General features: G+C 36.5%; 1 protein-coding gene across 6 annotated transcripts in view; it reads right to left on the bottom strand.

The window, feature by feature from the left end:
* Window positions 1-928: 928 nt before the first annotated feature.
* Window positions 929-24,146, bottom strand: part of CPNE8 (copine 8) — a 236,390-nt gene continuing 213,172 nt past the window's right edge. For all 6 annotated transcript variants that reach the window (XM_021922180.2, XM_021922179.2, XM_031650418.1 and 3 more), the window contains 3 exons: window positions 23,551-23,608; window positions 18,580-18,653; window positions 929-2,788 (listed from right to left, as the gene is read on the bottom strand). In XM_021922180.2, coding sequence (XP_021777872.1) covers window positions 2,600-2,788; window positions 18,580-18,653; window positions 23,551-23,608 — 321 coding nt within the window. In that variant the 3' untranslated portion in view covers window positions 929-2,599. The remainder of the gene's footprint in view (window positions 2,789-18,579; window positions 18,654-23,550; window positions 23,609-24,146) is intronic.

The raw sequence follows: 24,146 nt of genomic DNA on the forward strand, positions 1-24,146 counted from the left end.
TATTATTGTTAGCATTGAAGTTTTAAAGAACAAGGTTCAGAGGAGCTGGGGCTTGAGATGGAAAGTGCAAAGGATATCCTCAGGTAAAGACCAGAGGAGAGGGCCTGATGAAAGAACAGAGTATGAACACTATAGACGACTCCAGGTAAACTCAGAGTGGTTGTGGAAAAGGAATGAGGTAGGCCTGGTTAGTTTTAATATTCATTTGAGAAGCAATGGGAATTGGCATTACATAACTGGGCAAAATCAGATGATGGAGATACTTGAAAATAACACCAAGAGTTCATCCTGGAGTTGAAGTGATAATTAGAGGCTTTCATTAGAGAGGAAGGAAATGAGATTAGAAAGATAGGACAGTGCCCAAAGTCTTTGGGGTTCTTGAGGGCAACAGTTGAAGACTGACTTCTGCAGCAGGTTTAATGACTTGAATCTATCACCCCTTCTCAATACATACCTTTCTTGTTGCTCATTACTGTGTGAACATCCCTGATAACCAGTTTGTATGTACAACTATTACTATGCATTTGCCTTTATGGAACATGTCTCTGTGATTTCCTATTGCATAGCACCTAACAGCAACTAACAAAATTTAAGTTATAACAAATATTTCCACAATGGTAATGAGCTCTTCTCTCGTTATACAGTCTTGGATACATCACTTAATCCCTCCACTCTTGGTTTACCACATTTCTGCAATGAAGACACAAGATTTAAGTATTTTCTAATCTTATATATAGCATTAACATCACATAAGTTTCTGATTATCATTCTCAGCCATATAAATGATAACATTTGTAAAGAGAAATTGCTTCATTCCTGGCCATTTAGTCCCACTAGGTTTGAGCAAACTATTATTTATACAAGGAATTGTATAACTTTTGTTTTCTCTGGACAGTTCAAAAAAATAACTGATGTTTGACAAGAAGAAAAGAATATTGATCTTATTTATTTTTGTTTTATGGGTTGATAAAGGTAAATTTAAAAATCTGCAGGTTATACACTGTACTGGCATAAATAAGATCAGTAAATGAAAACATCAAACTCTACTGTCATTCATACATGAAATGTACAAAACAAATAGTAATGATTTAAAGATTTTAATACATAATTAAAAATGGACAATTGAGTATTACATAGTTATATAACATTGATACTGTTAGATATGTGGATGTATATATTCTTTCCAGTAAAATAGTTTCATGCTTATAAAAGTCACCCTAGGTCAACTTGGGACAAAGAAAACAATGTACAGTAGAAATAAACCAAGTATTAAATAGAATATATAGGTAAGGAAAAAATATTATAAAGCAGTTACATTTTTGACACACACACACACACACACACACACACAAATACACTTTTCCATTATTTGAAGGCAATTCACAATCATTTCCAGGAATTCTGTGAGAATTTAAGGCCATTTGTTCTAAAGAAATGCTTTAATTTAGACACAACTTCACAAAACTGTAATTCTTGTAAAAACTGTACATGCAAAAACTCTTTACAATTATTCGTGGACAGGCAGGTCAGTATATAGGAGTAGGTTATTTCACAAATGTGTTGTGCACTAAGTCACAGAGTTGTATATATTTAACTGAGAATTTCACAAAAGACTTCCAGCCTGTGCACCTTGCGTGGCAACATGGAATGGTGATAACAAGAAATCCCAATCAAGAGAGCCAGTATCCCTTTGAATTAAAATATCTAGACAAGATATAATGGAATAAAAAGTTTAAAACGTCTGCTACATGGTTCACAGTTAAATAGTCTTGGTTTCAGTCATTATTATATCAGGATGCTACTTTTTACAAAGCATTTTCTGTGCATTTATAGCTCACAATGTTTGACTTTTTCTAATTTCTACTTAGTGTCACAAAATACAAACCAACTGCGGTCTAAATTTAGAACCCAAACTTCATGAAAAGTGCATGTTCAACCAGGAGACACATCTGCCAGGCTTAGACTCCCATACTCAGCAAACATTGCTGAGAAACTGATTATTAAGCAGATGTAGTTTCTTAGGACAATCCAGTTACTAATAGAAAATCATTTTTCCCTTCCCTTATTTGCAATTGTGTTTGTCCAGACAGTCATTCAAAGAGATATTGCTCTTGTGATTATAGCTATTGCAATTTAGAAGACAAAGGATTCAGTATTCAAAACTCTTATTCTTAAGAACGGTTATAAAAGTATTGAAATTTAAAAAGTAGTAACATGTAAACATTGATACAGAGACTGCTTTCCTATACACATAGCAGTCGAAGACAATATTTGAGTTAAAAACATAGTTTGTGCTTTTTTCCAACAATACATTGGAAATTAGCTGTTTCTGTTAAAAAAAAAAAAAAAAGATTTAGAGAAGACATCCGTACTTTGCTTCACGCATTTAAACAATTTTTCTGTTGCTCATGCAACAACCATATTTACAGTTTTGGTTTAGGAATAGATTTAATTTTGGATCCAAGAAAGCACATTAACCAGTACTGCTGAAACCAAACTGAGAAAAGTATCCCATTGCCTGGTTCATCACAGAGCACCAGGCACAAAGCATTAACTCAGCAGTTCTGATTTGTAGTGACATTAGCATTTCAGAGCACAGTCATATTTGAGTCTGTAACACATGTGTAGGTGGGGTGTATGGGGGAGGCGCAGGTGATGGCTTGATTCCTCGGGCTCTCATATAGGAGAGAAACTGCTCAGGGATCTCAGCTAGGACGTCTTTCGCCAATCTAGCCATGCTCAATACGTGGTTTCCGCTTCTGTCAATATAATCCCTGAATGGCACAAACTAAAACAGAGAAGAAAGAAAGTTACTTCACAGACTTTAGCAGGCTATATAATAAACACAAAAAAATCAACACATGTACACATTTGGTCATAGGAAAATCAGGGAAACTGAGAGTAATGGAGAGACGGATAACAATTATACATTTTTAAAATATTCAATAGGCCACGCACGGTGGCTCATGCCTGTAATCACAGCACTTTGGGAGGCCGAGGTGGGCAGATTACCTTAGGTCAGGAGTTCAAGACCAGCCTGGCCAACATGGTGAAACCCCGTCTCTACTAAAAATACAAAAATTAGCTGGGCATGGTGGCACACCCCTGTAATCCCAGTTACTCGGGAGGCTGAGGCAGGAGAATTGCTTGAGCCCGGAAGGCAGAGGTTGCAGTGAGCCGATATCATGCCACTGCACTTCAGCCTGGCCGACAGAGTGAGACTGTCTCAAAAAAAAAAAAAAAAGAATTCAATACACTACAAATAGCTATAAGTGACTAAACTTACCTAATATATGCTTTATCTCAAAAGGAACACAATCGTTTTCTATGTTTTTCCCCCAATAACTCATGTCACTTAGTCCTAATATGCTTATTATGTTGCCAAATGTCTTCTGCAGTTTTGGGTTCAATACCTAGCCTGAATCCCAACAGGATGGATCATTTAACCTCTTTGGGGCTTGGTTTCCTCTCAAATGGAGTTAATACATGCCTAATTCAGCTTCCGATATAAAAATACTACCCAATTCTGGATAAGAAACGAGTATTACCCAATTCAGGGTAAAATATAATAGTGTACATTGTTAAAAAGTCCTAAACACATTAAAGTATTTTAATTATTTCTAAGAACAAAAAAATCACATGGAATATGAATACAGAATTCACACAGCTCATATTAATAGAAAGCTGAAATATTCAGTACATTGAGTTTTGCAGCATATGTTGATTTTTTAATACCTATTATTTGGGAAGACAGTAAAAATGATCTTGGCATAAGATTTGGGTATATTTCTTATTGAAATATCATCATTCTAACAACACATAGTAGGTTGAAGCAAAAAGTAATTGTGGTTTTTGCAGTAAAGTGCGGTTTTGCAATGGCAAAAACCGCAATTACTTTTGCACCACCCTTAATAAAAATGATTACTATATCTTTATGTATGTAATTGTGTGAGAGCCCTTATCAGTTCAACACCAAATGCTCCTGTAATAGATTGCCTGATTCCATTCTCATTTATAATGGTTACTTAAGTTAATAAACACTGTGCTGTTTGAGGGCATTAGTTCAATTTTCCCTTAGGGGCATAATGATTCTTGACGCAACTTTGAAGTGATTGGAACTGTGAATGTTGTGATAATTTAAGAGCACAGTAATTCTAGGTCTTCAGAGAAAAGGCAAAGTGAAGATATTTTAATATGTTGAACAATTTGAGTACAATATATAAAAATTTGAATTAAATCATTTTTTCTCTGGATGAAGACAAAAAACAATCCTGTCTCATGCTGTAAAATACCATTTTACATTTATTTTGAAAATAAAATAAGTTTGCTTTTTATTTAAAGTTATTCAATATGTGCCTCTGGAAAACAATCATTATAGGAAGGCAGCATTTAAAACGGTCAGGTTGCTACAGGTAAACCAAGAAAAATTTTAAGAAATCAAAGATTAGGTATAATGCCTTTCATTCAGTGAAGGTACTCTCTTTTAAAAGAAGAGAAGAAAATTATTCCTTTCTTTTTAAAATAAGACATTACAAACAAGCACATGTATATGACTAAAATTTTACCTTATTTGTCTTTACCCTATTTCCAGGAGGAAAGCTCAGAGCAGTTTTTAGAAATAGGTATTTAAAAGGTGACATATCTTTCTGCTACTAAGGGCAAGAAAGCTTGCTAAGGGTGCGGGGGAAAAGAAAAACTAACAATAAATGCGATCTTCACTTCAGAAGAGAATGAGGAGAATCAGAACTTTTGTGAAGTCTTTATTCCCTAGCTATGGACAAGATTTGACATTTTTAACAGAAAAAAAAATCAAAGAGGTATAAAAAAATAAATTGAGGTTAATTTTCTCTCTGAAACTATAATTAGAAAAGAGAAAACAGGAATCAACATAGTTAGCGATTAATGAGAAAATATATCTAATTGTAACTATAATTTACTTCATTCTTATTCTAGAAGGTATAATGCTTTAAATGTTAACATTTAGTAATTTTGGTATGGTTAATATACATGCAGTGGTCTTTAGACTTTTTTTGAAGAGTTTTTCTTTTTTTTTTTTTTTATAGAAAATGTATGTAACTAATGCATACATTTCAGGGAAATGTTGGCAAGCAGCTGATGCTTCTCTGTGGAAAGGGGAGATCTCCCCTGCTTTTATCTTACCTTTACCTCAACTTTGGTCTCATATTTTTAATTCTTTACCTTGCTTCCGCATTATGGACATTAAACTCATTTAAGTTTTTACCTCCCTATTCTCAGAAACTTTGGAATTAGACTTCCTAGTTTCAAAGCCTGGTCTGCTGCCTGTTGCCTGCATGATCTTGAGCAGGTTATTTTCTACTCTTTGCCTGTTTCTTCTTCTAGAAAATAAAAACCAGATGGCTTCACTGCAAATTCTACCAAACTTTTAGAGAACTAACATGAATTATTCTCAAACTGTTTTTTTAAATTGAAGGAAAGAAACTGGCCAGCAACCTAGCTTAAAGGATCCTCCATAATGGCCATGCAAGTCTATGCACAGATGGAAGAATAGACACTGCAGGAGCTGATAAAGTATTTCTTTGGTGGTCGGGACCAAGCCTTTCAGGTCCATTCCAAGATGGGCGAATAGGAACAGCTCTGGTCTGCAGCTCCCAGTGTGATAGACACAGAAGATGGGTGATTTCTGCATTTGCAACTGAGGTACCTAATTCATCTCATTGGGACTGGTTGGACAGTGGGTGCAGCCCACAGAGGGCAAGCCAAAGCAGTATGGGGCGTCACCTCACCTGCGAAGTACAAGAGGTTGGGGGATTTCCCTTTCCTAGCCAAGGGAAGCCATAACAGACTGTGACAGACTGTACCTGGAAAAAGGGGACACTTCTGCTCAAACACTGTACTTTTCCCACAGTCTTAGCAACTGGCAGACCAGCAGCTTCTCTCCCGTGCCTGGCTCGGTGAGTCCCACGCCCACGGAGCCTTGCTCACTGCTAGCACAGCAGTCTGAGATCAACCTACGAAGCTGCAGCCTGGCAGGGGGAGGGGCATCTGCCATTGCCGAGGCTTGAGTAGGTAAACAAAGCGGCTGGGAAGCTTGAACTGGGGGGAGCCCACCACAGCTCAGCAAGGCCTACTGCCTCTATAAATTCCATCTCTGTGGGCAGGGCACAGCTGAACAAAAGGCAGCAGAAAGTTCTGAAGACTTAAACAGCCCTGTCTGACAGCTCTGAAGAGAGCACTGGTTCTCCCAGCATGGCATTTGAGCTCTGAGAATGGACAGACTGCCTCCTCAAGTGGGTTGTTGACCCCTGTGTAGCATAACTGGGAGACACCTCCCAGTAGGGGCTGATAGACACCTCATACAGCTCAGTGCCCCTCTGCGACGAAGCTTCCAGAGGAAGGATCAGACAGCAATATTTGCTGTTCTGCAGCCTCCACTGGTGATACCCAGCCAAACAGGGTCTGGAGTGGACCCCCAGCAAACTCTAACAGACCTACAGCTGAGGGACCTGTTAGAAGGAAAACTAACAAACAGAAAGGAATAGCATCAACATCAACAAAAAGGACATCCACACCAAAACCCCATCTGTGGGCCACCAACATCAAAGACCAAAGGTAGATAAAACCACAAAGATGGGAAGAAACCAGAGCAGAAAAGCTGAAAATTCTAAAAACCAGAGTGCCTCTTCTCTACCAAAGTATCACAGCTCTTTGATAGCAATGGAACAAAGCTGGATGGAGAATGACTTTGATGAGTGGACAGAAGTAGGCTTCAGAAGCTCAGTAATAACAAACTTCTTCGAGTTAAAGGAGATGTTCTCAGCCATCACAAGGAAGCTAAAAACCTTGAAAAAAGGTTAGACGAATGGCTAACTAGAATAAACAGTGTAGAGAAGAACTTAAATGACCTGATGGAGCTGAAAACCATGGCACGAGAACTTTGTGATGCATGCACAAGCTTCAGTAGCCGACTCAATCAAGTGGAAGAAAGGATATCAGTGATTGAAGATCAAATTAATGAAATAAAGCAAGAAGACAAGATTAGAGAAAAAAGAGTAAAAAGAAACGGACAAAGCCTCCAAGAAATACAGGACTACGTGAAAAGACCAAATCTACGTTTGATGTGTGTACCTGAAAGTCATGGGGAGAATGGAACCAAGTTGGAAAACACTCTTCAGGATATTAACCAGGAGAACTTTCCCAACCTAGCAAGGCAAGTCAACATTCAAATTCAGGAAATACAGAGAACACCAAAAGGTACTCCTTGAGAAGAGCAACCCCAAGACACATAATTGTCAGATTCACCAAGGTTAAAATGAAGGAAAAAATGTTAAAGGCAGCTAGAGACAAAGGTTGGGTTACCCACAAAGGGAATTCCATTAGAGTAACAGTGGATCTCTCAGCAGAAACCGTACAAGCCAGAAGAGAGTGGGAGCCAATATTCAACATTCTTAAGGAAAAGAATTTTCAACCCAGAATTTCATATCCAGCCAAACTAAGCTTCATAAGTGAAGGAGAAATAAAATCCTTTACAGGCAAGCAAATGCTGATTGATTTTGTCACCACCAGGCCTGCCTTACAAGAGCTCCTGAAGGAAGCACTAAACATGGAAAGGAACAACCGGTACCAGCCACTGCAAAAACATGCCAAATTGTAAAGATCATCAATGCTATTAAGAAACTGCATCAATTAATGGGCAAAATAACCAGCTAACATCATAATGACAGATCAAATTCACACATAAAAATATTAACCTTAAATGTAAATGGGCTAAATACCCCAATTAAAAGACACAGACTGGCAAACTGGATAGTAAAGATCCATCAGTATCCTATACTCAGGAAACCAATCTCACAGGCAGAGACACACATAGGCTCAAAGTGAAGGGATGGAGGAAGATTTACCAAGCAAATGGAAAGCAAAAAAACTGGAGAGGTTGCAATGCTAGTCTGATAAAACAGACTTTAAATCGACAAAGATCAAAAAAGACAAAGGCCATTACATAATGGTAAAGGGATCAACGCAACAAGAAGAGCTAACTAACCTAAATATATATGCACCCAATACAGGAGCACCCAGATTCATAAAGCAAGTCCTTGGAGACCTACAAAGAGACTTAGACTCCCACACAATAATAATGGGAGACTTTAACACCCCACTGTCAATATTAGATCAACTAGACAGAAGGTTAACAAGGATATCCAGGATTTGAACTCAGCTCTGCACCAAGCATACCTAATAGACATCTACAGAACTCTCTACCCCAAATCAACAGAATATACATTCTTCTCAGCACCACATTGCACTTATTCTAAAATTGACCACATAATTGGAAGTAAAGCACTCCTCCCCAAATGTAAAAGAACAAAAATCACAACAAACTCTCTCTCAGACCACAGTGAAATCAAATTAGAACTCAGAATTAAGAAACTAATGCAAAACCACACAACTACATGGAAACTGAACAATCTGCTCCTGAATGACTACTGGGTAAATAGCGAAATGAAGGCAGAAATAATGATGTTCTTTGAAACCAATGAGAACAAAGACACAATATACCAGAATTGCTGGGACACATTTAAAGCAGTGTGTAGAGGGAAATTTATAGCACTAAATGCCCACAACAGAAAGCAGGAAAGATCTAAAATCGACACCCTAATATCACAATTAAAAGAACTAGAGAAGCAAGAGCAAACAAATCAAAAAGCCAGCAGAAGGCAGGAAATAACTAAGATCAGAGCAGAAATGAAGGTGATAGAGACACAAAAAACCCTTCAGAAAAATCAGTGAATCCAGGAGCTGGTTTTTTGAAAAGCTCAACAAAATTGATAGACCACTAGCAAGACTAATAAAGAATAAAAGTGAGAAGAATTAAATAGATGCAATAAAAAATGATAAAGGGGATATCACCACTGATCCCACAGAAATACAAACTACCATCAGAGAATACTATAAACACCTATATGCAAATAAACTAGAAATTCTAGAAGAAATGGATAAATTCCTTGACACATATACCCTCCCAAGACTAAACCAGGAAGAAGTTGAATCTCTGAATAAACCAATAACAGGCTCTGAAATTGAGGCAATAATTAATAGCCTACCAACCAAAAATCACAAGTATTTCTAAACACCAATAAAAGACAAACAGCCAGATCATGAGTGAATTCAATTCACAATGGCTACACATAAAATAAAATACTTAGGAATCCAACTGACAAGGGATGTGAAAGACCTCTTCAAGGAGAACTACAAACCACTGCTCAATGAAATAAGAGGACACAAACAAATGGAAGAACATTCCATGCTCATGGATAGGAAGAATCAATATCATGAAAATGGCCATACTGCCCAAGGTAATTTGTAGATTCAATGCCATCCCCATCAAGCTACCGATGACTGTCTTCACAGAACTGGAAAAAACTACTTTAAAGTTCATATGGAACCAAAAAAGAGGCCACATTGCCAAGACAATCCTAAGCCAAAAGAACAAAGCTGGAGGCATCACGCCACCTGACTTCCAACTATACTAGAAGGCTATAGTAACCAAAGCAGCATGGTACTGGTACCAAAACAGAGCTATAGACCAATGGATCAGAACAGAGGCCTCAGAAACAACACTGCATATTCTCACTCATAGGTGGGAATTGAACAATGAGAACACTTGGACACAGGGTGGGGAACATCACACACCAGGGCCTGTGGGGGGCTCGGGGAGAGACAGCATTAGGAGAAATACCTAATATAAATGATGAGTTGATGGGTGCAGCAAAGCAACATGGCACATGTATACCTGTGTAACAAACCTGCACATTGTATACATGTACCCTAGAATTTAATATAATAAAAATAAATAAGTAAATAAAATTGAAGTGGAATGAATTCTTCCAAATGTATTCCACAAGGCTAGAACTACCCTAATACCAAAAACCAGAAAAGGACACAACAACAAAAAAAATCTACAGGTTAGTATTCCTGATGAATACAGACACAAACATCTTGAACGAAATACTAGCAAACCAAATACAACAGCACATCAAAAAGATTATACACCATGATAAAGTAGGATTTATCCCAGGAATGCAAGGATGGTTCAATGTGTGCAAATCAATAAATGTGACACATCATATGAACAGAATGAAAGCAAGAAAAACAAAAAACAAAAAACACATCATCTCAATAGATGCAGAAAAAGCATTTGATAAAATACAACATCTCTTCAGGATAAAAATTATCTGTAAATTAGGTGCAGAAGGAACATACCTCAACACAGTAAAGGCCAATATGACAAACCCACAGCTAATATCATAAAGCAATTCTGAGCCAGAAGAAGAAAGCTGAAGGTATCACATTACCAGACTTCAAAATATATTACATAGCCATAGAAACCAAAACAGGAAGGCACTGGCATAAAAACAGACACATAGACCAATGGAACAGAATAGAGAACTCAGAAATAAATCCACATATTTACAGCCAACTGATTTTTGCCAAATGCATTAAGAACATACACTGGGGAAAGAATACCCTTTCCATTAAATGGTGGTGGGATAACTGGATATCCACATGCAGAAGAATGAAACTACACTCTTATCTATCACCATATAAAAATCAACTCAAAATGGGTTAAAGACTTAAATGTAAGATCCTAAACTATGAAACTACTAGAAAAAAACCATAGGGGAAATGCATCAGGACATGAGTAGGCAAAAAATTGTATGAATAAGGCCTCCAAACTTAGGCAACAAAAGTAAAACTACATAAATGGCATTATATTAAGCTAAAATCTTCTCAACAGCAAAGGAAGTAATCAAGAGAGTGAAGAGACAACATTTTATTCATCTAATAAGATTAATATCCAGAATATACAATGAATTCAAACAATAGCAAAACAAAAAACCAAACCAAAAACCCACAAAGAATCTGATTTTAAAATGGGCAAGTGACCTAAACAGATATTTCTCAAAAAGAGCCACACAAATGGCCAAAAGTAATGAGAAAATGCGGAAAAATCACTATTTATCAGATAAATGCAAATCAAAACCACAGTGAGATATCATCTCATCCCAGTTAGAATGGCTATTACCAAAAAGACAAAAATGGCAAATATTGATAAGGATGTAGAGAAAAGGGAACTCATACATTGTTGGTGGGAATGTAAATTATTACAACCATTATGGAAAACAGAACTACCATAAGCTTCAGCAATTCCACTACTGGGTATTTATCCACATGAAAGGAAACCAGTATGTCAAATAAATAGCTGCATTCCCATGTTTATTGCAGCATTATTCACAATAGCCAGGATATGATACTGACCTAAGTGTCCATTAACAGATGAATGGATAAGGAAAGTGTAGCATATGTACACAATGAAATACTATTCCACCATAAAAAATGAAATTCTGTCATTTGTGGCAACATGGATAAGCCTGGAGGACATTATGTTAACTGAAATAAGCCAGGCATAGAAAAATAAATATATATGTTCTCCCTCATATGTGTAAGCTAAAAAAGTTGATATCATAGCAATAGAGAGTAGAACAGCGGTTACTATAGGCTGGGAAGGATAGGTCGGGAAAGAGGAGTAAGGAGACTGTGGTTCATGGATACAAAATTACAGCTAGATAGGAGGAATAAATTCTGTTGTTCTCTAGCCCTGTAGGGTTACCATAGTTAATTATTATTTACTGCATATTTTTGAATAGCTAGAAAACAGAATTTTGAATGTCCCCGACCAAAAAAATAAATGTCTGAGATATGGGTATGCTATCCCTGATAGAATAATCACACATTGCATACATGTAATGAAATATTACATTGTACCCTAGAAATATGTATAATTATGTCAATAAAATAAAAAAGGATAATTACAGAATACCTATTTCATTGTTTTGTATTAAATAAGTTAAAACTTAAAGTGCTTAAACAGTAGCAGTTCAATTTGTAATATGTATTACATATGAAAGCCATCATTATCATTACTTTTCTATTCATTAACTTACACCTTTATATAGTCAATATAAAGCAATTTTGAAAACAGTTTTCAATTTATATTCATATCAAATTTTAACGAAGATTATTATCAATTTTCTCTTTCAAATTTGAATACAGTATCAGTTCATCTAAAACAGTAATTCCTGGCCTTTTTAAATTTTAAAACACTGTTGTTTCACCTTTTCAGCAAGTCCCACAGGATATGCAGATGTTTTTTAATTGAGGTAAATTGCATTTCACTTTTAAGAATTTTATGACACTCTGGAACCTCAAAGCTAAGGCTCATAATCATCACTGTTCTTAGAATACACACAGTTCTACTCTTCTTTAAAACAGTTTATAAATAACAGGTAAAAAAGAAATCCTCAATTTCAACCTAGAATGGGAGTATATATCACATTTAGCTTAGGTTTGTTAGGTAAGCACAGAGTCTGATATTCCATTTGAACATTAGGGGGCACTGCCTACAGGTTGAGAACAACTGTCATAGAAATCAGGGTTATCAAACAGGAGTATCCTTCATCCCACACTTATATCTGGAGTAGGATAAAAAAAAGTCACTAGCCTAAACTAAACCTTTTCCAAAGGAACATTTATTTCTTCAGTCATGTCACAAGGTACTTTATAAATGAGAGAAAAGACAATGACTTCAGAAATTTCCTATACCTCTTATTTCAGATCTTAAAACTTTCATGGCAAAATTGCCCTCTTTCTTGGAAGATTGCTCATATCCTTTTATTTTTACAGGTTTCCACTCAATTTCTTAGGCCACTCTGTTTATTACCTCTATTAGTCCATCATTTCTGATCCCTGTACCTGGGAACCTCTTGTCCAAAATAATTCCCACACATTTGTGAATGCATGTTGACCACATGGTAATTTGGACCCTTATAATATTTAGAAGAATAAATCAATTTTTCTTTGTACTAATTTATCACATTCATATAAAGAATACCAATAAATGCATTTTATTCTATAGGAAGTATGGTATACTTGTTACTCTAAATCTTTTTTCAGCACCCACCAGCATAGGGAAAATGTTCCACATGGCTGCTCTAACTGCTTGCTTTGCCTATTCGTAAAAACAAGTTTGAATTAGTTTGGACAAATGGGCTTTTAGTTGCTGCTCTGCTCAGTTTTGCTGGATTGTTCCTACTGTGCGGAGCTCCATTAGTGATTTTCAAGTCTAAGCCCTCAAGGTTATTATTCTTTTAATGGAAAATATGATTTAAATATAATTTTTAAGGAAATGATAGGCTGGCCCAGCAGCTACATGCAGCCAGGGGGAATGGCACTGCATTATACACAATGGCCAATCCATAGCATAAACAAATAGAAAGCCTTTATGTATATTGACTTAAGAAAATAAGTCACCTAAGTTTTAGACTAATAACCATCCTGCTTACTATTTATGCTATAGTGACATGAAATTAAATAATGAGGCAATGAGACTTAATCACACATAAAACTTACTACCTTGTCATATGTTAGGGCACAGCTACTATGAAATAGTGACAAAAAATGCCTTCCCACTGGACTGCGCAGATGTACTGTACTGATAATCATTTATTGAGCAACTGGTATTTGGGAAGTCTTCTGCTAGGAGATTTAGCACAATATGTCATTTAATATTCACAAGAATCTTATATACTTTGAATGCACATAAGAAGAAACTGAAAGAAAGTTTAATGAACTTATCCAGGATCAGCTCTGAGTATGTCAGAATCACTATTTGAACTCAAATGGACCTGACTTGAATTCATTAGCCACTTCGGTAATATAAAAAGGGTAATAGATCTTAATAATTTTCATTAAAATTTTGTCTTTTAGGACAGTGCATTATAATAGGAGTAACACCGGTTTTAGAACCAGAACACTCTTGGAAATCTGGATCTACCAACTTATGACCTAAATAACTTTTGTTCTGGGGCTGGCTTCAGTTTTTTTTTATCTGTAAATAACTTTAAGACAAACAATGACCGGTATTTTTAGGAAGATACAAAGTAATATGGGGACAAAGTGAAAATTCATCCAGGTGTGGCGAGTGAGGTCTTTGGAGAGAGCTGTGTGACAGGCTCTATGTTGAGAAATTTCAAAGTATAGGATTTCAATCAGCACAGATGAGGAGGAAGAGTATTCCAGGTAAAATGACAAGTGAAAATAAAAGCAAGAACCACGGAAATGTGTGATGTGAAGTTAGTTTATTAAGATAAAGTACAGTGTGTTTGTCTGTTTCTGTGTGTATTTAGCTAAAGAAGAGCCTGAAGGCCGGGCGCGGTGGCTCACGCCTGTAATCCCAGCACTTTGGGAGGCCGAGGCGGGTGGATCACGAGGTCAGGAGATTGAGACCACGGTGAAACCCTGTCTCTACTAAAAATACAAAAAAATTAGCAGGGCAAGGTGGCGGGCGCCTGTAGTCCCAACTACTCCCGAGGCTAAGGCAGGAGAACGGCGTGAACCCGGGAGGCGGAGCTTGCAGTGAGCGAGATCGCGCCACTGCACTCCAGCCTGGGCGACAGAGTGAGACTCCGTCTCAAAAAAAAAAAAAAAAAAAAAAAAAGCGGCCTAAAATCAGGCCACGGATAATCTTAAATGCCATGTTTAGGTGTTAGAAACAAAATTATACAGAATACATCGTAACAATTTTAGAATCAGACATTTTAGGATTAAATCCTCGTCTACTTCTCATTAGCTGGGTGACTGTGGACAAGAGGAATTGAGGTAGCTTCATGTCCTTTTTTTGTAAAATGCAATAATCAAAGTACCTGTCACATAAAGTAAATTAAGGACTGAGTGATATAATGCTATAGCTCTTAGCCTGCCTAGCACATGAAACACTTAATAAAGGGTTAAATATCATTATATGAAAAGGAAGGTATTTAATATTTACTATAATAATAAAACCCTATCTACTACCCCCAATTTTCTGCTGAACCTCAGCTACATACTACTATTTGCCTCCTTAGGGTTTTCTTTATCCACTTGAGAAATCTGGAATTTCAATTGTGTTGTGTGTATAAACCGGATTCACTTCAAACAGTGAGAAATGGAAAGCAGAAATAGACCCTATTATCTGATAATATTTTAGAGAATTGGTTTACAGTTTTTTTCTGACCATGGGAAGATTGAAAATATTATCCTGCATGTACACTTGCAACCCCACTATTCTAAATATTCAAGAGTGTTTCTCTCCTTTAAAATAATTTGCTTTAAAAACTTTTTAGTGACTGGTAGAACCTGGAAAACTCTGATGGTGGAATGTTTAGCCTTATTCAAGGTGAGAGAGGAGGTGCCAATTCTTTTACACAATGTGAATGTAAATGATCAATCTGATATGTAAAGTACTGACCACCACTTAGAAACTTCTCCATGACAGTAGAAAAGAGTACATTGAATCTCTAAGTCAATGCAGGAATGTAAGTCAAGATGCCACTGTCATTAAGGGTGCCACTAATTTCCTAGGGACATTTTAATTTCCTGTTCAGTAAATGTTAAGACCTCACTATTCTTCAGTTCAACTTTACATGGCAGAATCCCTTGAGTGTTCACCTGTATCCCCAGGTGTGTTCAAAATCTTTGGGATCCCAGTGTTACTTTATGGTGATAGAAGTCAGAATCCTTCAGCTTTTTTTTTTTTTTTTTTTTTCATTTTTGAGACGGAGTTTCACTCTTGTTGTCCAGGCTGGAGTGCAATGGTATGATCTTGGCTCACTGCAATCTCCGCCTCCTGGGTTCAAGCAATTCTCGTGCCTCAGCCTCCCAAGTAACTGAGATTACATGCGCCTGCCACCACACCCAGGTAATTTTTTTTGTATTTTTAGTAGAGACGGGGTTTCACCATGTTGGCCAGGCAGGTCTTGAACTACTGACCTCAGGCGATCCTCCCACCTTGGCCTCCCAAAGTGCTGGGAATACAGGCGTGAGGCACTGCGCCCGGTCGGATTCTGACTTTCAAGAAGCAAAAACTTACATAATTATACTAATATATACCTACGCTATTGGTAAGTAACAAAGTATTTTATGTCTGTTACTTCCTTTGAGACTCACAACATCAAGGGAGGAGCAAAGATGAAAGAATTTGGAGTCTACCAATAATGAAACAAAGACAGAGAAATTTTTTTTACTTGTTCAAGACCACAGTGACAAAAGTATAGTTTCAGAGATCATCGGTGACCTATCTCAATATTCTGTTCAATGTAATATCTATTGATTGATTAGTTTCATGATCAAGGACAATTTTTATTAATGCAAATAGGTTGTCACTAACATAACCTACTGGCCTTCTTAAAAGGAACCTTAATCATGTGAGCAATCTTAGCTATTTCCTAATGAAGAAAGTAATACCACGCTTCTCTTAAGCATCATTTAAATGGAACTATGAGATATGAGGTTGCCTCTGCTAACTTGGTAAAAATGCATTAGGACAGCAACATAACACATTCTAAACACTTCAAATTCATACTTCCATGCAGTAATTCGATTTTTTTGAAACTGAAAGGATATTATAGAGAGATTTTAAATAAAGTGTAATTACTTAGACCTTTAACTATGCTGATGAGGTTAAGGTGAATAATCATGTGTCTAATTATGAAAGAAACACATAATGGGCCGGGCGCAGTGGCTCACACTTGTAATCCCAGCACTTTAGGAGGCCGAGGCAGGTGGATCACAAGGTCAGGAGATGGAGACCATTCTGGCTAAAATGGCGAAACTCCATCTCTACTAAAAAAACACACCAAAAAATTAGCCGGGCATGGTGGCGGGCACCTGTAGTCCCAGCTACTCAAGAGGCTGAGGCAGGAGCATAGTGTGAACCCAGGAGGCAGAGCTTGCAGTGAGCTGAGATTGCACCACTGCACTCCAGCCTGGGCGACAGAGCCAGAGCGAGACTCCGTCTCAAAAAAAAAAAAAAAAGAAAAAACCAAAAAAAAAAGAAAAAACAAAAACACATAATGAGCTTCTTAAGCAAATGACAATATCACCAAGTTCCTTTTCTCAGCTGCTTTTAACCTAATCATTTATGTGAATGTGATTTTTACTGTATCAAGTTCTTTAGGTTGAAAAGCTTACATCATATTCAATTATCTTTTTTAAAAAAACTATTTTACAGAAGTTTTTATTTTAAAATTTAATTTTGCTGGCTAATGAAGAATAATTATTTTTGAATCTTTATCAACATTACTCTTTATATTATCATACTAACAGATTACTTTATATTATTACTTCCTCAAATTATTTCAAGTATTTTTTGTTGTTCTTTTGTCTAAAAGTTCTATTTCAGGAATGTATTTTATATGCATGATCTCACTTAATCTTCACAATTCTATTTATTCCCCAAAACACTGAAATATAGAAAGCTTATCCAAGTTATCATAGTGGAAAAGTCAGAATTAGAACCAAATTCTGTATGATCCCTGATAGAGCAGGAGCACAGTCATCTCGGACAAACATGGCCACTGTAAGTTCCAGCTCCCTTTCTAGCCTCATGCATTTTAAGGAAATTACTTCTCTTCTAACTACAAGCAGCCACAAAGAGCAGACAATAAAACACAGATAAGACAGCTTGGGCGCAGAGGGAGGTGGGAGGAAAAGTCTCTCAGGTAACTGCCAAACTTTACCCTTATACAATGTGCCCAATAAAACAGTGGGCCTTAGTAAGCACATTCCTTTCCCTTCAGGTGCGCTAAGATAGGGAAGCTAAACGCAGACTCGGATGGATATGCCTGAAGTTGCAGAAAGATGTACAGGAGCAGACACACAACTCTCCCTCCCAGATAAGCACAACAAAGAGACACAGAAGCAATCCAAGCCTCTGATAAACTCTCCCACCCTGAATCCTTAAAAACTCTTGGTCTGTAAAAGAGTGTGGCTTCTGATCTAATTCAGTCAAAAGTCCCTCCCAGGTTTGAAATAAACCTGTTGACTGTGGAGCCACCCTTTGTGTTTCTCTCCTCTTTCTTCAATTCTTACAATCACAAATTATTTTCTACTAATGACGGTATTATGGGTGAATATATATGTTACTATTTAGGAAATAATATTAAAGTTCATTGTTTGCTCCCTTAAAATTTTGATACCATGTGCTTAAATGGTACTGAGACCTTCTTCCTTTTCCTATCCAAAAAGATATACTTCACAGCTTGTTTTCCATTCTGACATATTAAAAAATATGGAAATTTTCTGCAACTATTTAGCTGAATTAACACCTTGTTTTCAATTATAATTTTAATTACATTTAATTACTGATTGTTTATATTCACTTCCAGAATAATAGGCTTTAGTTAAGTATTTTTCTTAGTTCTAGCCTTTTCTATATGTAGATATAATTTTTTTATATATGACATATTTTAGAATCTGTTTCGTTATTTTTTCTTAACCATAATCTATGAGGGAAGTATGAAAATACATACAAAGTTTTTGGTATATTTTTACTAAATTTATTTACTCTGAGTATCTACCAGATTAAAATATATTTAGTTTTTGTTGAGACTAATAAATAGAAAAGCATCATTAAAAAAACTGTTATATTTCTAGCTTCTAATTTTGTTAAAATATTCCAGTGATGTTTTCCAGCAATAGTAAAGTAGGAAAAGATTTATTTCTTACCTGTACAATGTCTCTTTCAGCATATTTTCCTCTAGAGGAGACTCTTACATCATCTCCATCCAATTCAACCATTGCTTTAAGAGAAAATATGATCATTTATTCAGTACATTTCAGCCAAATACTAAAACAATGTGGACAGTAAGGAAATCAAGATGTATGAAGTAGCAAAATGTCCTATGAAAAGAAAGAAAGCATGTTGATCCCCCTTCAGGTCTTCATTTCTCACACAAAACTTGACTAAGTGTGCATTTTACAAAGTGAGCCAAGATCTTGTGTGACTCTTTGAAAGGTGAGCAGAGCCAGTCATTGTGAAACTGTTTCTGAGTCTATCTCTCCATTCTACCAGTTCTAAACTTCGGATTATATGGTTACATGACTGAGCAAGTGATGTTAATCCATCAAATTTTAATTTTTCTTTCTAATTTAAGAAGCTTGGCCTTAATCATCATAGAATTTTCAATTACAAGTTGAACTTTATTTTTACTGAAACTATGGCAAAGTCATACACATACACATACACACATGCACATACACACACTGCCCAATTTTTACTTTACAAACATTTAAAAACAGAGGCATTTTCTCTGCTCTTATACTGATTGGATAAAGTATGATTTTTCTGAAGTACAATTTTTTTGTTGATTAAGAAATAATTCTGACATTTCCTAGATCAGTTGGTATTTGGAAGTGCTGCGATATAATGGGACAGCTGGTGATACAGTAATGCCATGCTGCAATTAAGAACATTTTCTAGGGTTTATTAAGTTTTCAGTGAGAATTCTCTAAATAATTAATTACATGAGGAATGCTAATTTGTGCTTGTATAATTCTATTACTGTTATTTCATTTTGTATACATATGACATTCCCCAGACTCCAGAGAGCCACTTACAATTATAATTTTGGCCTCATCACCTCTCTACCTGACTCCAATACTGCTCAGTCAGCTACAATCCTCACTTCTTTACTCTTTTCTTCGGTGCTTAGATAATGTATTTGGGTTAAAAACATTCTTTTCAATTTTACTTTTCTACACATGTTCATGAGTCAATGCTTGGGCTGAAACATTGCAAGTATACAAATGAACAGAGAGCTACTGTTCAATAATTTGTCAAGGTGTACAATATATATCATAATTATGTAAAAACTATATTATCAATAATAAGATAATTATCCCAATGCAAAAGACATGTTTTAATCTCCCTTACTTCTTGGATATGTAAATATAACTTATTATGTTCAAATATTTTCAGTGATTACTTCTTTTTATATCTAAACTTGCTTTTACAATTTTCACATTACTTTGGGACATAAATACGCACCAATGGTAACATCCAGTGGTCACAAACACTTCTCCATTATTCTTTAACATGTTAATAATTTACAACAATTACCCTATACTCATGCTAAAGTGGGAAACAAGGATTAGATGATAATCTAGGTCTCACTTTCCACAATCCTCTACAATCCCCATTGGTCTTTGTTTCATTCCAATTAATGAAAAAAAGGACAGTCATTTAGGCAATACTGTATTAGCATGAGGTCCTATAAAATATCTCCCACTTTTCAGCATGTCCCATGGTTTAAAACACTGTAGAGAGCAAGAAGTGGAGGCTATGCTTTTGAGAGAAACAAGAGAGATGGTGTGTAAGTGGTGGAGGGGTCAGGTCTACTCTTCAGGTTTGCAGACCATCTGGTCCTCAAGCAGATGGAGATTATGAACCCCAGTCTCCCACCATTACCTCTTCCTGGAAAGGTGTATGAGACAGATCTGCATTTCTTTCTACCCATGGGAGACACAATGAAGTTAGAAACCCTTTTATTTATCCCCTTCGTCCAACTCGAATCAAAGCAGATAGCCAGATGCTGCTTTAATTTGACTTTTTGGCTGCCTTTTAAGTATAAAGAAATCTTGCTTTGAGAAATCTTTCTTCACAATAAAGGTTCTTTTTTTAGGAGTGAAAAAGAGTCACTGGGGAAATTTATGTAGATAGTTTTCAAATGGTCTTATCAAAATACAGAGTTAAATTTAAATACTCAATCTAACAGTTTATTCTTATTTCCTCTACCTTCAAAGGACAGATGGCAAAATATTGTATTTCTTGCCCATGCAAACAATGTCTTTCAGGTTAAAAAATGTGTAGATGTTGGATTTATGTGGTGAGCTGATGAAATCTGTCATATGGTTTGGCTCTGTGTCCCCACCCAAATCTCATGTCAAATTGTAATTCCCATTCTCATTGAGGGAGGGACCTGTAATCCCCACATGTAGAGGGAGAGAAGTGACTGGATTATGGGGGTGGTTCCCCCATGCTGTTCTTGTGATAGTGAGTGAATTCTCACAAGATCTTATGGTTTTATAAATAGCCTTCTTTCCTGCCCTCTCACATGCTCTCTCTCTCTCCTGCCACCATGTAGGATGTGCCCATTTCCCCTTCCACTGTGATTCTAAGTTTTCTGAGGCCTACCCAGCCATGTGTAACTGTGAGTCAATTAAACCTCTTTCGTTTATAAATTACCCAGTCTCAGGTATTTCTTTATAGCAGTGTGAAAACGGACTAATACAATTTGCGAGTTGGATCTCCGTCAGTCAGTTCATATATGTGTGATATATACACTTACTCTAGAGTAGATTTGGAAGTGCCATGAGAGGCTCCTCTGATAGGACAGCAACAATTTGACTAGTCAGAGATTTTTCTGTATTAAACATGAGTTTAATATATAAACTTTTTTTTTTTTTTAGCCAGGAAGAGATGTGTTTTGAAAGGAAAAAAAGAAAAATACTTCAGAGAAGCATCTATTGTCTCCTAGCAGAATAATGTACTTTTCTAGTACTGGGCCCTAAGTTTTTCTATCCCATTAAAACTTCCATCATGGTGAAAACAGAAACCAGGTGTTACAGGAGCCTAATTCCCTGTTCCCATGTTTCCAGAGGAAAATTTCACTCTAACTTCTGGGAAGGCAACTTCCCTTTTCATCTACAATCTTCATTTACCTTTCTGCATGGAAAGAGGAATAGGATTACTAAGATTAGGAGAAATAACTGAGCTTGAATCACTCTCATTTGGAGCAGCACCATTTAAGTGTAATTTCTCTCAGTGGCATGCTTAATAGGCAAAACTCTGCCTCTTTCTATAAGGAGAAGTCCTGGAGATAAGAATGAGATAATTTAATCTGGCGGGGGGGGCGGGGGGGGGTGGGGAAGTAATGGGAATGTGATTATTCACAGGTTAACCCAAGTTCTCAAATTCTGCATTGCTAGTAATAAGGCTGATAGAGTGATCAGAATGATTCTTGAATATATATTTTTTTCAGTTAGTTCAGGACCTCAGAGAAAGAAATGATGAATTACCATACCTTAAAACCCGAACAAATTTTCTGGGAACTAAAGAAACAAAGAAAATAAATAGCTGTGGCTACTGGATAAGGACAGTAGCCAAACAGCTGTGTCTGCTGCTCTGTATAGAAATATATTACCAGAAATATATACCAGGAAGGGTCAGTGGCTTTGCATTTATGAATCAGGTGTGGGGGCTCTCAAAGAAAAAGAACTGATTGAGGTTTACCATCTCTGAGGTCATATGCCTAATGGTGGACTTCCATAGGAGTCTGAGAGACCTGAGATATACCCATGAAAGATATATCCTTCAAAGGCAAAAGCAAATAGTAGTCAAAGAAGAAAGCGTGAGTTATTTTAGCCAATTGGTGAAGTTTGTGAATCACAGTCTATCATTAATTAATGCAGATTATCAAGTGTGCAAAGTATGGACGGGGAAGATGTCTTAGCCTTCCTGTCTCCAGAGAGGTATCTGAAATTCATGTCTGAAGTACAACTCAAGTAGATGCTAATAGAGATAGAGAAAATATCAGCAGAAGCAGTGTCAGTGAGGGATAAATGACTTGCTTTTGAAACTGTAAGTTTATAATGCTAGAAAGGATGACCAGCCAAGATTAGAATTTAGGGACTCCAGGGTCAGCAATACAACTTGCCTGTGGTGCTTTACCTGAGACTGACAGCTCTGTGTTATCCTCATGGAGGAGGGACTGGTCATTAAATAAGAATCACCCCAATGATAATTACACTCTAGTTAGCCACCTATGTGCCTAAGTTAACCAGTAACTTACCAAAGATTGTTTCAATAATTCTAAAACTATTCTCATTTCCAAAGCCTCAAGCTAAATAAGCTGCCATTGTTAATATAAAACATCTGAACCGGGTGAATATTATGTGTCTGCGTACTTGCTGTCTGGCACAGAGTTCTCTTAAAGGAATTTATCAGATGACTAGAAACATTTACCCAGATCACTCGTTAACACAAACATTTGTCTCTTAATGGGCATTTGAACAAGGCTTGAGCCTAAATGAAAAACTACCCAGCATGCCAATTTAGCATAATTATGTAAAATCTCATTAAATTTCAGCTGGTCAGCTCCATTTTCATTTTACTTTGCTCTTTCATATGACACAACTTCTTTATTTATAAGGCTAATGTCTATCAACTAGCTAGAGCCTGAAAACCCATTAAATTGGCATATTATGCTTATGTTAACATTTCTTTTCACAACCTAATGATTTATTAATTTAGCACTCATCTTTAAAGGGTTTTAGTGAACCCAGAGTGTGTTTTGCCTTGGGAACAAAAACTCAATTTATCACTCTGTCAGTCTTAGGAAATATTATTTTGAGGTATGAACTATCTCTAATGAAATGGAAAGCTACATGTTGAAATAATCTATAAACTAGAGAGATAATATCCTAGTCAAAAGACAGGATCTTTTAATTGGCACACCTGAATAGACATCATCATGAGCTACCTATGTATATATCTAATTATGGACACAGGAACATTATATACAAACCCAAATACACAGTCACATCCTTCTACAGAGACAAGAATGGCAGAAACCTAAGAGCATGTTACATCAGATTAAATGAATTCCCAAGGAATATTATTGAAATTTTACTACTCACCATCAAATTCTGCTGGTCCAACACCAACTATAATTATTGACATTGGAAGTTTTGAGGCCTTCAAAGAGAAAACACAATTAGGTTTCAATTAAGAAACTGAGTTCTTAAGAAAATAATGAAAGACCAGGAATGATATCTCACACTTGAAATCCCAGCACATTGGGAGGCGAAAGAAGGAGTATTGCTTGAGGCTAGGAGTTTGAGACCAGCCTGGGCAACATAGCGAGACCTCATCTACACCAAAAAATAATTAGCCAGGTGTGGTGGTGTGTGCCTGAAGTCCTAGCTACTTGGAAGTCTGAGGGGGGTGGATCACCTGGGCCTAGGAGTTCAAGGCTGCAGTGAGCTATTATCGTGTCACTGCACTCCAGCCTGGGCAACAGGCTGTCTAAAAAACAAAATTAAAAAAGAAAAAATAATAATTAAGAAGCAAATATAGCCAGAGCTTTATTTAATATTTTTTTCACAGATGTTCATTAAAATAATTTGTGAACATATTCAAAATTGTTAATACAGAATAATATACTCAATTCCATTCTTATCCTTTCCAAACTCTCTGCACACATTAATCCAGTGGGACATTCTTCGGAAATGAC

The sequence above is a fragment of the Papio anubis genome, chromosome 9, assembly GCF_008728515.1.
Source record: "Papio anubis isolate 15944 chromosome 9, Panubis1.0, whole genome shotgun sequence".
Classification (NCBI taxonomy): domain Eukaryota; kingdom Metazoa; phylum Chordata; class Mammalia; order Primates; family Cercopithecidae; genus Papio; species Papio anubis.